Consider the following 16,115-nt stretch of genomic DNA (forward strand, 5'->3'; position numbering starts at 1 on the left):
GAGTTATCCTTCAGAGATGGTATATACATAAATATATTTGCATATTCTGAGTGTTATTGAATCAACTTAATTATTTTAATTCTTCCAGATCAGTATAAAAAAATATTGATTTTTTGCTATATGGCAAATGACTCAAATATGCAGTCATGTAGTATTTTAGTACCTTTTACTTCATCTGGGTGCTTCACCTGTGCGTGAGTAACGGGGGTGGTAGCATGAGGATTTGGAGATGTGGTCTGCTCTTAATGCTCAGTCAAGCATATTTTACTGTACCATTTGAACTGAAGGTTCACATCAAAGAGCCATATTGCTAAAAGTATAGGAGTCTAAAATTAGGTATATGAAATATTGTGTGAGTACCTGAATGCCTGGTTTATACATCTACTGTACAATTACAGTACCTAGATATGTAATCTCTGATATTTTTATCCAATTGGCAAAGGTGCTGGAATTATTCCTGTTCATATAGCTGGGTTGAAATTTTAAACAGCAAGACAGAAATCCTCATCTCAGACTGTCTAGAAGACAATAAAGTAGTTTGAGGAACGTGGTAGTAGAAGATGTACTTGGGCATAAGACAGGACATCTGCTTGTTGATCTTAATAAGTGTTAATATATTTAATTATAGACTCAGCACTGTGGGGCATGTTGCAGCAGTTTTGATTCTGATCGAATGCTTTCCTGCATCTCTCGCATGGTTTTGATGATACTGGGCCAGTCGACAGCATTCTAGTACTGGTTGGAAAACATGGGATCTGGTAGTTCTGTAAATCCCAACTACAAGTACTCTCTGCAGAAGTCTGAAAATGGTGAGTGATTCTTTGAAATGTAATCTTTTCCTGCTCCTACTCCTGCACGTGCTGTTGGAAGGTTGTGGTGGATTGGCTTCTTTTCTATGTTACTCCTTTTTCTTGATAGTACTGAGATGAGGTAATATCTTTCAGTCACGTCCTATGATGAGGAATTTCAGATGTCATGCAGAATACCAACACTAGACTCAGAAAATAACAGCTATCTAGACCCAGGATTAGATTAAAATCAATCAAAACTTGACCAGAAGTGAAGCAGCAATAAGCAGTTCTGTTGGAATTCAGATTAATTAATCAATTTCTGGCTAATTTGTGTGTGTTGGAACCTCATGTGCTGACAGGGTGAAAGATGAAAACACCCTGCTGCTTCTGGTGGGCTTCCTCTTCAAAGACTGTGTTAGGGATGTAAGACTGATAAAGCAGAAACATTAGCAAAGCCAAAATAAATGTGATTCTAAAGAAGGAAAGATGCTGTGGTTAAGAAAAACTAAAAGTCAAAGCATGAAGAAAGAAAAAAAAAGACTAATTTTCTTTGTTGTTTCATTCAGTCATCAGCAGTAGCAGAACAGCAGTATGGTACAAACTATTTGCAAATGTTTTGAAAGCAAAACTAGTGATTGCTTTTAGAAATTAGGAGAGTGGAGATACTGTTGTGACTCAGCATTATGTATTTGTAATTTTTGTTTATTAAAAGTCTCCACCTTTTCTTTAAGTTAGAGTTGTCTACTGCCAGTAGCACCAGAGAACCAAGGAGTTTCTCAGGAAGTTCAGGGTGATTTTATGACAGGGGCTTGTTCATAACATAGAAAGCATAACATAAAACTAATTAGATTTGAAACCCTCCATTAAATCTGATACCTCATCAACAATTTCCAATGGCAGTAAAATCTTTGTCAATTTCTTGTCTCTCCTTTTTTAAATCCTTCAGATTTGGTGATCTGCAGAAGTGGAGCTAGCAGCTCAGGAGTTTCCAATGTAACCACTGGGCTCTGCCCTGCCTGCTGAGGCTGGAGCTCTGCACAAGTTGTGATGAGGGAGCAGGCCAGACCTTCAGCTGGTACCAGCTGGCACAGAGCAGGGCTGTGCTGACAGGGCATCAGCTGCCTCTGTCTGCTGTGGGGCCTCTGGTTCTCTTGCCTAGGTTGTGGAGAAGTGGTAGAAAATACCCATGGTGTAAATGTTGCCATTTCCCTGCATAGATGTGCAACTTAATCTTCATTAAATAAACCTGTATGATGGGGAGAACTTGGGCTGCATAAGTATCTGCCAGGTTAAAGAGAATGTTTTCTGGCTTGTATTCTCATTAATTAGAAGTTAAAATGTAGATGAAAATAATTTCTTATGATAGGCTTTCCATTTCTTAGAACGAGGTCTCCTTTTTTTTGTTGGAGCTGTTGTTAAAATCAGCTTGTAGCTATCTACTTGTATTTCTGCAGTGCCTTCTCAGGAAATCATACTTTGCTGGCACTTGCAAGAGACCTGAAAGGATACTTGTGGGACGCTCACTTTCAGGCAATTGGTTTGGTTATAAATGGTTGCAGAGTACGAAGGCAGTATTTGTTCACAGCTGATTTGTGAACTACACTGCTGACATGAACAGGCAGGCGTAGCTGAGTTTGGGTGCTGCCACTTTGGCACACATGCAGTAGCTTATGTGTTGATGTATGATTCAGTTTACTTCTTGGATCCTCATAAAATGTGGATAAATCTCTTTCTCTTCCTTTTTTATTATTTTTTTTTCTAAACTAGTACAAACACTCCCAGATGCAACTCACCCAGGTAAGCTGGTAAATTAGAGTACCTGGCTTTTTCAGTTGCAGAGTCAGTCTATGTAAAAGTAGTATTAAAAAAAAATAAATTATGCCTTGCCCATCTGGAGCTTAAAATGCTGTGGATGGTGGTATATGTGCTCAGTGTGTGCTTGGTGACCAATCTTTCATTGATTTTATTTTTTTAATCTGAAAAAGGATCTGGTTTTCATTGGTATATGTGCAGTCATAGCTATACATTTCTTCTCAGGATTCACTTGAAGTATATCTGGCTCCTGCTGCAGTAATTGGATGTTATATCTGCTGTTAGGGGAATGCAACATGCTCAGAAGTTATTTATTTTAGAGTGATTGGGACTGTGCTTCTGGCTACATGCCAGCCAAATTGCTGTACAGGGAGTAAGGCAGCTAGTGTGAAAGATATAAAGGAGGCTTGAAGAAGTAGCATCGGGTACACAAAAGGCAGAAAACAAAGTCAGCTTTTTAAAACTTTCTCATAGCCCAGCAGATCAGAAAGCGTTTTCTCAGCAAGATATAAAGCCCAGACAAAGTCTAACATAAGTTATTCTCAAATTAAGGGTAACCAATCTTACCTTCTTGCCCATGACTTCACTGTGACTTGGTTCCCCGTCTGCTCAACAGCAATAGCTCTTCCGTGCTCTGCACCTCCTGGTGGTTTTACAGTAAAATAGATTAGAAGGATTATTATTTTCAATACATAAGCCATTGGGATATCTTCTTTACCTAAAGGTCAAGCAGTGTTTCCTGCTGAAGTACATCAGGTTTTTACATAATTAATACAAGCTAATTGAATTAATATGATCTCTTTGTCTCTTGCCAGCACTTAGCAGCCTTTGGGGTAGGGGTGGGGGGGATTTTCTTTTTAATCAAGCTTTTTCATTCCACACACCCAATTAATTGCTCTGCCTGCTCTGGTGAACATAGCAGTGCTCTCTCACAAACCATATGCCAAGGGAACACAAGCTTCTGCAGCAAGGCTAACTCTTGTCTTCATTTGAATTTGGGGCCAGCCTCTAGATAGAGCAGTTGTCCCTCTCCCAGCTGAAGCTGACGCAGAGAAGTGCTTTTAGAAAATGTTTTAAACACAGGACTCTAGGAGTGAACAGAAAGAGCACTGAGCCTAATAAAAAGAGAGAGACCAAGTAGCAGAGTTGGCAAGGTGATATAAAGTAACCAGGCAATCCAAATGGGGTCAAGACCAGCTAAGGAGGATGTAAGAGTTTCCAGGGGTACATAAAGTTCTGCTGCAGAATTTGAAAAAGTAAATGGAAAACTGTACCACTGTGCTTTATTTTAAAGTACACTGCTTTATCTTAAATCACTGGATCTGGGGAAATATGGAGGAATTACGATATTTTGAACACAAGGCCATATGGCCATCATTTGGAGGCAAGAGCCTGGTGCCAGTGCTGGCTGTAGATTGACCCATGACCAGAGAGACCTGTGAATTCCTGGCATTTCCCTCCTTCTGTATCATTAAGTGGATGAAGGGCTGTTTTCCTCTTTCCACTACATGTGTTAATTCAGTCCAAGATAATAACACCTTAACATTTACACTAGAACAAATCACACCTGAAGTTTGCCCAGAACTACAGAAGCTGAGGTATTTATTTGGCATAAAGGAAGGGAGATAAAACCTGTATTTTTGAGGTTCTTTAGACCTCAGTGTCTCATTTTCCCTCGTAACATCTTGTGTAGCCTCAGTCTAGTGTATGGTTTCCTGAAGCCCCAGTACCTAGACTATAAGGGGGACGTGAAAATGATGAAGGTGGATGGAAAGGGATGAAATTGTGCTTTAACACTGAAGAATTTGTTTGGACCTTTAGGCCCCAATAAGTTGTTACCACAGGTGCTGAAGAGATGGCAGTGATGGTTAGAAGCTCTTCAGAGCAGAGTCAGATCCCCTCTTGCAACAGGGTGAAAAGAAGTGGGTGTTCTGTTATTCCTAATATTTAGGCACCAGAACACCCTTTCCGAATACTTGCTCCTGGAAGAGAAAGGTCCCTCTTGAGTTTTCAGGGTCAGGAAAGGAGAAGAAGCAGAATATCTCAGCTGCTGTGGCCACTTGCAGCTCACCAGGCTGTTTCTGTTTTTGTCCCCTAGCTTTCAAGGCAGCCGTTTTGATCCAAAGGTGGTACCGGCGCTATGTTGCTCGGCTGGAAATGCGCCGACGTTGCACTTGGAGAATCTTTCAATCCATTGAGTATGCCTGTGAGCAGGATCAGATCAAGGTAAGGTGCTAAGGAAAAGAGTGAGTGGGAAGAGACATCCTCTTTTGGTGATTTTGGTACTGGCTGAAGCTTAATTCCCAGCTTTCTGTCTGAATGCAGCCTCTCTGTGCTGAAGCTAGCTAACAGTACACTATTTTTAGGGCAGAAGCAGGCAGCTTCTTCCTATGTGGGTGTGTAAGATGTATCATGATTTTTAGGACCCTAATTTACGGAGGGAGAGAAATAAGACTCTGCCTGAAGGTTTGCAAGGACTGCTGCTGTAAAAGTGGCAGTAGTAGAGTAGCCTGGGGAGGAAAGAGCATCGTGTATTAGGAAAACTGCGTAACCTTGTGCCTCCATGTGTCAGGAACTTTACAACTTTGTGTTAAATTTAGAGAGGGTTGTTATTTGTGAGTGTGGGATTTTATTTGTTTGGGTTTTGGTTTTGATTTAATGAACTCTTGTCTCCTTTGGAGCCTAGTCCCTCTTCCCTCTTGGAGAACATTGTGGCCTGCCATTATTTGCCATTCTGGGAGGCAGGGCCCCTTCTGCGAATTCTCAAACAGAAGGATGCTCTCTCTGCCACAGATGCATTTGTTTCTGTCTACTGGCTAGTAAGCCTGCAAGTGCTTTGGTGTACCAAAGATTGGGTTTCGTGCTTCTTTTCTGCCTATCAATTTCCTGCATGCTTGTGTGTGTGATGAAATGCTAAGAAATGAACCTTGAAATAAACTTATAAGGAGCATTTAACATCATCAGCCCTGTCCTGAGTCTGAACTCAAGAGGCAATTGTTGTTTTGTTTGAACTTTGCTTGATGTTCTCTTATATGGTTGCCTTGCTGTTGAGCAGGGAGAGGGCTTATGGGTGTTCTGTCTGTATGGCTGAAGGGAAAGCTACTACTTTTACTTAATTACAAGAAATATCAAACCAAATAACTACAGTCTGATTTGTTGTACATGCCAGAAAACATGAGAAGGGCATGGGCAGGTAATACTTGTAAAAAGATTTTGTCAGCTTCCCATTCTACGTAATTTCCAGTGGGTGTTGGGGATGTTCCAGAGTGAATGATGATGGGCTTTGTCTCTTCTTGCAGCTTCACAACTTCTTCAGCTACCTCATGGACCACTTCACACCAAGCAGCAGTAAAGAGAGTAAGTTTGTGTGTGTCTTTTGTAGACTCCCTACAAATTTGAATAGGGACTGAATTACAAGGACAATGTAAGAGCTGTGCAAGCAATGTGGGGTAATTCCTACTCCTTAAGAGCTAGAAGGGGGAATAAAACCTCAGCATGTTTTCTAAGAGCACTATTAGAAATCTGCCCTTTTTTCAGTCATCCCTGGTAACCAGCACTCTGCAGAGTCCATTTCTGAAGCTATAGAAGATCTGTCTCTAGGGAGATGCTTCAGATAATCTACATTATTTAGTTTCTCACCTATAATGGTGGGGGGAAAGAAGTGCAGTGGGAACCAATAGGGTATCTTTCTGAACCTGCAGAGAGCACTGTATATTATTTCTTAGTGCTGGGAGCTTGCTAATGAATTTAGGTCTGAAATCTGGTTATAAGATGTTACAGCAATTAAAAAAAAATATGCAAAACTGAGAACGTGGTTGCAGGTTTAGAAAAAAACAGTGTAACATAGGAGACAGCTCCTCATTATAGTTTTGCATGCTTTTTGCTCTTGCCTAAAGAAACAGCTTTTCCCTAACAAAAAAACAAACAAACAAACAAAAAAAAACAAACAAAACAACAAAAAACAAGCAAAACAAACAAACAAACAAACAAACAAACAAAAAAAAACAAGAATGGTGTATTAACTTTTTCTTGTCTCTTTCTTTTTTTAAATAAACAATCCAACCAACCAACCTGTCATCCAGGGGATTTTATCAGTCGCATGTTCATAAGTGGGGAAAGCTTCAAAGAGGCTGAGCTGGAAAGGTACTGCGACTATGAATCCATGGAGGTGCCAGACTCCTACACTGGACCCCATCTCTCTTTCCCCCTCCTTCCTGACCATGCGACTGCCTTGCTGGAAGCTTTCAAACAGAAACAAGTAAGGATCCCAAAAGGAACCACACTTTCCCCTTCTGCATATAGAGGTGTGGGACAGATGATTTGTTTTTAGACTTCCTAGCAAGTAAACTGATTTGAATATGAGCAGCTGGCAGGCTGTTAAGCAAAGTGGGTAGAAATGATCTGGTAGGTATTTCCCAGGGCAAACTTCTTTTCAGAGAACACAGTTCTAACAAAAACACAAAATTTTTGTAGTTAATGTGCCAGTGTTAACCTTAATTTCATTTCAAAAGGGAAAATAAAAAGATACAACAGTCCATGTTGAAACATTCTTTTGTCATTTTTTGTTGCAATGCCTCTATTTGTAGGAATGTATAGGATGGCCCAAGTGGAAAGAAGTGATCAAAATTATGTTTTGTGCCATGCATATCCAATTCATGGGGAAAAAATATATATTTTAAATCTAAGATAGAATTGTGTGGTTTATTATTATTATTATTATTTTATTATTATTAGGAAGTCCATTACCAATTCAGCAAACCTAATGAGTGGAGTCCTTGTACAATTGTTCTGCCTCCATCCCTCAGATGAGGTGCTGAACAGCAAAATAGGTCAAAACAGGTCAAAACCTCCCTTCCCCAAAGAAATTCAGACTTGTAAAGCAAAGCCTCTAGAGTCCTGACTAACATTAAATTCTTCCTCACTGGCTTTGAGGGAACGTATTTATGCAGGTTACATGGCAGCTCAGAATCTGGCCTTACGTGGAGAATGCAAAGAAAGATGTAGAAGATAGCAGCTTCTTACCTGTGATGCCAGGCTGAAACTTCTGCTCTAGGGGATGGTGTTGCATAGAGGATATAATTTTCACCACAGGGTTTTGCTGCCAGCTGTGCTGATGCCAAGGCAGTGCTGCTTTGGACAAGTCTCTTCCATTCTGCTTTTGCCTGGTATTTGTGCTGTCTTGTTTGCAAGCCTGTAGGTCAGCTCTGACTGTCGTGATGGGTCCTTGGGGCCTTTGCAGGCAGCTGGGTTGCTGCTCAGAGCTTTAATTCCTTCGCTTTCTCCTAGTAGCAGCTCCACGCTCGCTATGTCTTAAACCTTCTGCATGAGACCAGGAAGCACCTCAAGCAGTTGCCAAACATCAGTCACGTCTCCACCTGCTACAGCGAGGAGGTCACCGTGTGCGGTACGTTTGGGTGGGAGGGCACTGCACAGTCTTTGGAGGGAGAGTGCTTAGGTGGAAGGGATGGAAAATTGGTACTGTTCAAATGTGGAACAGAACTGCAGTCTGTAAGTAAAAGGTGTATTGAGAAGCAGCTGGGGCTGCCTTTAAAATGTCTGGTAAAATACCTTATGGTGCTGTATTTGAGCTGCTGTTGAGACTGGCCTGAACATTGGCGGGAGCAATTCTCCATTGTGGCCTCATTTCTGCTTGGTCTGGAAGAGGACGGTTTGATAACTGCCCCTTGATGGCAGCGTTTAGCTTGCCATAGCCTGCTGTAGCAGCAGTGTTGTCAGGGTGATTATAAAAATGCAAAGAGAGGAGGAGGTATGAAAGGAGAGGATAAGGATATACATTTGTCTTAGCATAAAATGAGGGGTGCTGATGATGGCCCGTGGCTGTTACAATTGTTATACATTACCACAAAAATTTAGATTTTTTTTTTCAACTGGATTCAATTTTGTCTTTGTTCTGTAACCCGGAACTTGGGATCCCTGTTCTAAAGCACAGAAACTGCACCCAGTCAAGGACTGGCCTCAAGGCTCATTTATTGTCCTGCTCTGTGCCCTGGAATTATTTAAGCAACCAAGTCCTGGAGCTGTTTTGGTTAAGTCTTCATAATTGGCAGTGTGTGCATTCAGATCGAGGATACTCACACATCTTTGAGTTGTATCAGATAAATTTGAAAGAGACAAAACTTTTCACCGTTATTTTCCTGCTCTAAGACTTATGTTAAAACTTTGAGATATTTCTGAAAACCATGTGTTATGCACAGAATTTTGTGTGCAGTCAATAACACATTAAATGAAAATTTTGTTTGATTATTTTGTATGCAAACCTTTCTCCTGTGTAATGATCAAAGTCAAACAATTTCTTGTGCCATCTTGTGTCATCATAAGAGAGATGCACAGAGCTTGTGAAGCAGTTTGTTCTCACAGACTTCAGCTCAAGCCTTTATATCATGTCCTTTTGCTCTGGGCATGCTGCCTCAGTGTCAGGAATGTATTACTTTACTCTGGACCTTGAACTTTCTTTATAGAGATACTTTATAGAAAGTTATTTATTGGTGTCTTTTAAAGTTAAAAGTAAGCATACTGTGACTTGTCTTTTTGTGCCTGTTAGGAGATTTGCATGGCCAGCTGGATGACTTGTTCCTCATATTTTATAAGGTAGGCTCCATACTTGGTGAGACTGCCCAGGCATTGTAAGAGGTATCACATGGGTCATGCTGAGAAGCATTTGCAAAACTGGGCCCTTGAGATGTAATTGTCCAGCTATTTTGATCGGTTTTAAATGGCTTCACAAAGCAAAAGCTTATTCTCTTGCTGACTTTTAAATGTGTAAGAACTGTTATGGTAGACATGTACATTTGGCAGGTGCTAATGGATATTTTTGTAAGTCCTGACACCAATGGCTCCATCTCCTGACTCCGTTTTCACTTCTCAGTGCATTTACCACTGGGAGCCTACAGGATAAAAATAAGAGTTAGGATCTATTGTAGAAGGTGACTTGGGGTGAGTGTGCAGCTAGTGGGGAGGTATATTTGAGCGTCACGGGGAGGCCTCTCTAGTAACATCTACCTGTCCCTTGTTTTTTGCAGAATGGCCTTCCTTCCCCTTCCAAGTCCTACGTGTTCAATGGGGACTTTGTAGACAGAGGCAAACAGTCCCTCGAGATCCTTATCATCCTCTTTACCTTCCTCTTGATCTATCCAAAAGAGGTTCATCTAAACCGTGGGAACCATGAAGATCACATGGTCAACTTACGGTATGGGTTCTGTGTGGGGCTGATCACAATGTCAGTGGCGTCGCTGCAAAATCTCACTGAACTTCCTTTCTTCTGTTCCTACAGGTATGGTTTCGCCAAGGAAGTCATGCAGAAATACAAGGTAGGAACATGTTTGTGTCTCCTTCAGCACATGAGACACAGGCTTTGAAGGTTCGATGCTTCATCTTTTCCTTTCTGCCCTGTCCTCCCAGGTGCATGGGAAGAAAATCTTGAAGATGATTCAGAATGTCTTCTGCTGGCTCCCCCTGGCCACCCTGATTGATCAGAAAGTCCTCATTATACATGGAGGCGTCTCTGATACCACTGACCTGGACATGCTGGAGAAAATTCAAAGGAACAAAGTAGGTTTTATTTCCTCGAGACAACAGTGTTGCTGATTTATGGTTGGAGAGCTTACTCCTGTGTGTCAGCTTGGATGTTGACAAATGTAAAGGATGATCTTCCTAGCCAAAAAGTGTGTTTAGGTACAGGCTCGGGGTGCACTGCTTTGGTTTAATAGGATGCGTGCAGGAGGTGTGAAGGGAAAAGGAGTTTTCGATTTCTGGAACTCGAGAGGATCGGTTATAGCCAGCTAACTGGTGGACAATGGCATTGGGTAAACAGATGTGCTGGTGCTGACAGTAAAAACATAGCAACAACAGGATTTTGTCCTATAGTTCTTTAGATTGTTTAGCTTTTCTTTCTTTCTTTCTTTCCTTCTTTCCTTCTTTCCTTCTTTTCTTTCTTTTCTTTCTTTTCTTTCTTTTCTTTCTTTTCTTTCTTTTCTTTCTTTTTCCATCCCCACTATTTCTAGAGGGATTGTGACAAGTCATTAACTTGCATCTGCCTCTCTTTAGTTGACAAATACTACTTCCCTTCACAGATCTAATGACAAGCACCTGCTTTAGCGATTGATTTTTCCCTCATTCTGCTGCCTAGTTTCCATTGCAGATTAAATCCATGTAATCTGTCTTTCATGAGTGTCTGAGCAGTACAAAGTCAATGAAGAAGAGATGGATCCATAGTCAGGATGGATGTGTGGCCCCAGCTGTAAACCAAGAGTGGAACATCCTGAGAGGGTGGCACTAGTAACCTCCTACCATTAAACACCAAAGGCAATTGCGTTTCAGAGGCCTGTGTCACTTGACAGATTTCCAGTGGGAGATGCTAGAGCTAGAGCTCCAGCTTTCCAAGCGGTTTGACCATCTGTTTCCTTTCCTACCTCTTTCAGTTTATTTCTGTCTTGAGAGGGAAGAAAAGGAAGGAGTCAAACAGAAACGTGGAAATACAGGAGGTAAACGGGGAGAACGCAGAGGCTGACCCTGCAGGGAATGAAGCACTGCCCAGTTTACCCTTGCAGCCCCGACCAGCGCAGGCTCCCAGCATGGCCAACAGGCTGGAGTTCTCCAGGTGGGTCCGGCAGACGGTGCAGGAGCAAATCGAGTGGTGCCGCCGGCTGGTGGACATCAGTGAGTCGGAGGACGAGGAGCCCACCTACTCCAGCATGGTCTCCTTAACGGATTTGGATGCGCCGTGCTGGACTCGCCAGGAAGAGTGGAAGCAGGTGAGCGGTGTAAACGGGGTCCTGGCTTTAGTAGGTGCCTTCCACGGCTTTGTTCTCTGTTCTTACAAGGAATCTTGCTATAAAATGTGTGGGTCAGTGCCCAAACCTCTCTGCAGAGATATTTTTGCTGCTCTGTAAAGTGGATTTAAGGAGAAAGTCAATGCACAGGTGCCAGAGGAGGACTGGTGCTAGCTGTGTTCTGCTGGTGCCTTTCTCTTAGCCTTGCAAGTCAGGCTCTTCACTGGGCTTTTGGCTTTCTGCACTCAAGGCTCTGTCCCAGCGTCTGCCACCAGCACAGCATCTGTTGGATAAATCAAACTGCTGCTCAGGCACAGCGTGGGGTGACAGGTTTTTTTGATTCACTGCAGGGGAGAGAAATAATAGGTGACTGACTGTAGAGCCCAGTGGTTATATCCCTTGCTGTGTGCGTGGAGTATCTGAGGTCAGCTCTGCAGCTAATGAATGAGCGTGTCGTTTGCTGATGAGGGAGTTGTGATCTTGGATGCTAGGAGCACTAAGAGTACTAAGAGTAGCTTCTGGTTTTATCCAGGCTGTGCAGTGAGATCACTAGGTGAATCGGAGCCTGGAAACTCGATTTCCTCTTTCTGTTGGATCAGTCTCTTCATGAGCCTGCGTGCTGTGAAACCATCATTCCTTACCACACACTGCCCCTGACATCCTGGCATCACACACCTTATCAGCGTAAAGCTGTATATTGAGGTCAGGGTTAAAGAGATTAAACTTTAATCCTTGCAGTGGGTTACTGAGTCAGCACTTATATTAGTGGAGGCTGCTGAACATCCTGACCGGGGAGTAAAGGAGTTTAACACTAAGTCCACTCATGGCCCCAGGATCTGCCAGGCATTCTTGCTTTGGGGCATGTTTTGGGCTCGAGGAGGACAGGAAAGGCTTTTTGAAATCTAGCGGGATCAAAGGGAAAGCTTCTTTCAGGCCTGATTTATGAACGCCTCTCTCCCCCAGGCACTTTTGAGTGTGGCTGTAGCTCCAGGCCAACAGTGTTGTCACCTCTGTGGTGGCTCAGGTCTGTGAGAGTCCTGCAAAGCAGTAAGGAGGTTCAGCGGGGATTCAGGAAACATCTCTGCATTATGCTAACAGCAGAAGTCCAGGCATGCAGAGATGGTGCTGTACTTGCTTAGTTGATGGGTGGTGGTTGACAAATACACATTATTCAGTGAACTTTTCCAATCCTTTCAGATTTTGGACATTCTCTGGAGTGACCCCATGCCTCAGGAGGGCTGCAGAGAAAATAAGGTGCGAGGTGGTGGCTGCTACTTTGGGCCTGATGTGACAGCAAAGATCCTTGAGAAGTACAACTTGCAGTTCCTCATCCGCTCCCACGAGTGCAAGCAAGAGGGCTATGAGTTCTGTCACAACCGCAAGGTTGGTGAGGGGCATGCTGTGAAGGATGCTTGGGTTTCCATCCTGCCAGGGCAGGGTTTCTGAGGTGTTTCATCTCAGCTCTTCATTTCTTCCAGTAGGGTTTTGTTAAATACATACAAAATCTTTGAGAGGCCGTATCAGGAGTTACTGAAATGTGCTCCCAGCTGAGATGTGAGGTCAGGGCAGTCTGAAGTCAGCCTCTCTGTCAGGGGGACTGTTATGCAGGCAAAACACCTTCCTCTGCGTTGTAGCTGGGAAAAGATCTGAACCCATTTGTGCTATTGCCCCTGCTTAAAGCAGCTGTTTCTGAAGATGAAATATAAAAGCAGCATTAAAAAAGCTGATGCAGCAAAATTTGGCTCTCAGAAGATTCAGGGTGACTTCAATGACCTCAGCTGAGGCACCTGGACTCTGCTCACTGCAGTGGAAATTTGTCAGGAGTGCAGAGAAATCGCAGGACTCCAGCACATGGCCAGAACCACACAAGGCCAGTGTCACCCTCGAGGAACTCTCACCTCACTTTTCCTTTTCCACATAAAACATTTTACTTTCACCATCTGTTTACTCCAGATGGGATGGGAGTTTTCACTGATGCATATATAATGGAGGATGCATGTACTGACTGTAAATGCCTCTCTTTTTGGGGTTAGGTACTGACCATATTTTCAGCTTCAAACTACTATGAGATCGGCAGCAACAGGGGAGCCTACGTGAAGCTGGGGCCGGACCTGGTCCCTCATTTTGTTCAGTACCAAGCCAACAAGACAGCCCACACTCTCACCATGACCCAAAGGCAAGTGCTGAATATTTGTTGCTGAGTATTCACCAAGCCAAAATTCCCAAAGGGAAAACTTTGGGAGCTTTGAGAAAGTTTGGCTGCAGAGCTGAACTTTCACAGCTTGATTTACCAAATAAATAGCCCTAAAGGAAGATTCAAGCTTTGAGCAGAAATTACTGAGTGAGGTTCAGGGGGACAAGGAGGAAGTGTTACAAGAGCAGAAAGGGGTTTTTCATTACTGGCTGCTGATTTTCCAGCTTCTCTTTCCAAAGCCATGTTTCAATTTGTGACCCTTTGTTGCTTCACAAATTGCACAGCTGTTAAAAGCCCCTGTGACTGGCATGGTAGAACCATTGCAACAAAAATGGGGAAACAAAAATGGGTAAACACAAACTGCAGAAGTTCGCTGGGATGGATTGTTTTTCCCTGAACTGGAGCTGACTGCTGACAGCTTGTAGAGGAAGGGCAACGGTTTCTGTGGTATGGCAGGGATTCACTGGATCAATTGGGGGAAATACTGCTCCAGACACATGCAGGGCAGTTGTGTGAGGGTGTGGGCAATCCACGGACAATGCAGAGGACTGGGAACGTGCTTCTGTCTTTTCTGCATCCTTCAGAATCAGCAGAGTAGAGGAGTCAGCCTTTCGAGCCTTGCGGGAGAAGCTGTTTGCTCACACCTCCGCTCTCATCAGCGCATTCAAGGCATACGATAAGGACAATACAGGTAAATTTGAGCCACGAGCTGCTAAAATAATCCCCTGGTGGGACGGGGTTGGAGAGGCTAAGTTAGGTGCACGTCATAATCCTCAGGCTGCTTTTGTGCCAGCTAGGAGAGCTCTGCTGGTCAGGCAACTGAGTCATGGTGCTGAGGAGATCTCTCTGCATGTGCTTAGGGGGGAAACAGGGACAGGGCAGTCAGCAGAACAACTTTGTTGTGGGTGTACCTTCCCTAGCAGCAAATCATTCAAAAAAGTCCAGTTTAGCTGTTAGAGCAGCTGTTAACCTTGGGGCTTTTCTATGTTCCTGGGCCACCGAGGAACAACTAGTGGAGTTGCACAGCTCATAAGCTGCAGGGCACACATAGCTGTCAGTCACAAATTTAGAAAGAAATATCCAAAGTCAGTGTGTCTTCACAGTGTTCAGAGGTTTGCAATCCCACTGATTTGTTACGGTGGTCAAAAGCTGGCTGAGGCTGGAGGGGGCAGCATGTGCTTGTGCCCTGCAGCGGCTGTTGCAGGCTGATGTCTGCATGGCCATGTAGGGTTTTTACCTATACCCAGGTGCTCAAGTGTACCATGGAGAAATGGAGCCATTGCTGGCAGTAGCACAGTAGCCGAGGATTTTTACTTTTAGAGCCGGCTGCGCTGTGGCTTGGTGTAATGGATCTTCTGGAGGTGGCCCTGTGCAGCAGCTAGAGGTGACAGTGGTGCAGCAGGTGAAACAAGCAACGCGCCAGCCATCTTTACGTGCTTTCAGCCACCAGCCTCTCAGAGGTCTCCATGGCTTTCTCTTCTCCTTACAGGAAGGATCACGCTGAGCAACTGGGCAACGGCAGTGGAGTCAGTCTTGCACCTGGGACTGCCGTGGCGAATGCTGCGACCACAGCTGGTGCGCACCACAGAGGATGGCATGCTGGAGTACAAGTCCTGGCTTGATGATTTAGCCATGGAGCAGCGGAGCCAAGAGGTAAGGACTCATATCTGTCAAAGTGTGCTGCAGAGCAGCTCACAAGGTCTCAGTGTGGGACAGGCAGGAAGGTTCCTGTAACGCAGAGCTGCACAGATGGTCCAGCCATCACAAACCCAGTTCATGAGGCACACACAGTGTCCTGTGCACTGCTGGCTAACTCTTGAACGCAGCAGCTATTTTTACTTATGGGAGGGTCTGCAGTAACTGCTCAGAGAAAACAGAGCTGTTGGAATGGGTAGAAAGAGTGTCCATGTTGTCTTTCAGCGCATCCAGTCGAGCTTGTTGGAAGTCATTTATCGGAACAGATCCAACTTGGAGACTATATTCAGGATCATTGACAGAGATCACTCAGGTAAGGAGGCGTGCAGGGGGTGCCGGTCACTGTGCTGTGTTCCATTCTACTTTTGGTCTTCTTTATTATCTTCAAAGGCATTTATTTAACGGTTTAGGGTACACATTACCTTCATTCCTACACTGTTTTTTTTGGTTCTGGCAAGTTGTATTATGTCTCTTTGCTGCTTCTAAGTTGTATTTTATCCACTGTTCTTCACACTAGGAAGTTTAGTTGCAGCATGTGAAAGTCATTCCCTTCGTTTAGGGAAAGCAGGTAGTGAATCTGAGCAGGCGTACATCCCTGCACAGAGTAGGAGCTGGCAGCGTGGTGCTAAGGTGGCTGTGCCTTTTTGCCCTGCAGGTCTCATCTCATTTGAGGAATTCCACCAAACCTGGAAGCTGTTCAGCTCCCACATGAACATTGAACTCACAGACGACGGCATCAATGACTTAGTTCGCAGCATTGACTTCAATAAAGATGGAAACATCGACTTCAACGAGTTCCTTGAAGCCTTCCGCCTTGTCAAACAGACACAGTAG

The 16,115-nt window shown here is 43.8% G+C and overlaps 1 protein-coding gene across 1 annotated transcript; it reads left to right on the forward strand.

Annotated features, from left to right (window-relative positions):
• Nucleotides 1–649: 649 nt before the first annotated feature.
• PPEF2 (protein phosphatase with EF-hand domain 2) lies at nucleotides 650–16,115 on the forward strand (the record flags this gene model as incomplete). Its single annotated transcript, XM_082760094.1, has 15 exons — nucleotides 650–809; nucleotides 4,702–4,829; nucleotides 5,903–5,960; nucleotides 6,686–6,861; nucleotides 7,893–8,007; nucleotides 9,166–9,212; nucleotides 9,644–9,931; nucleotides 10,023–10,172; nucleotides 11,042–11,374; nucleotides 12,590–12,775; nucleotides 13,426–13,568; nucleotides 14,171–14,277; nucleotides 15,076–15,239; nucleotides 15,507–15,594; nucleotides 15,937–16,115. The coding sequence occupies exons 1-15, from the start codon at nucleotides 749–751 to the stop codon at nucleotides 16,113–16,115; spliced, it is 2,223 nt and encodes a 740-aa protein (XP_082616220.1). The 5' UTR covers nucleotides 650–748.

This window comes from Aythya marila (genome assembly GCF_965140915.1).
Source record: "Aythya marila genome assembly, chromosome: 4".
In the NCBI taxonomy this organism is placed as follows: Eukaryota; Metazoa; Chordata; class Aves; order Anseriformes; family Anatidae; genus Aythya; species Aythya marila.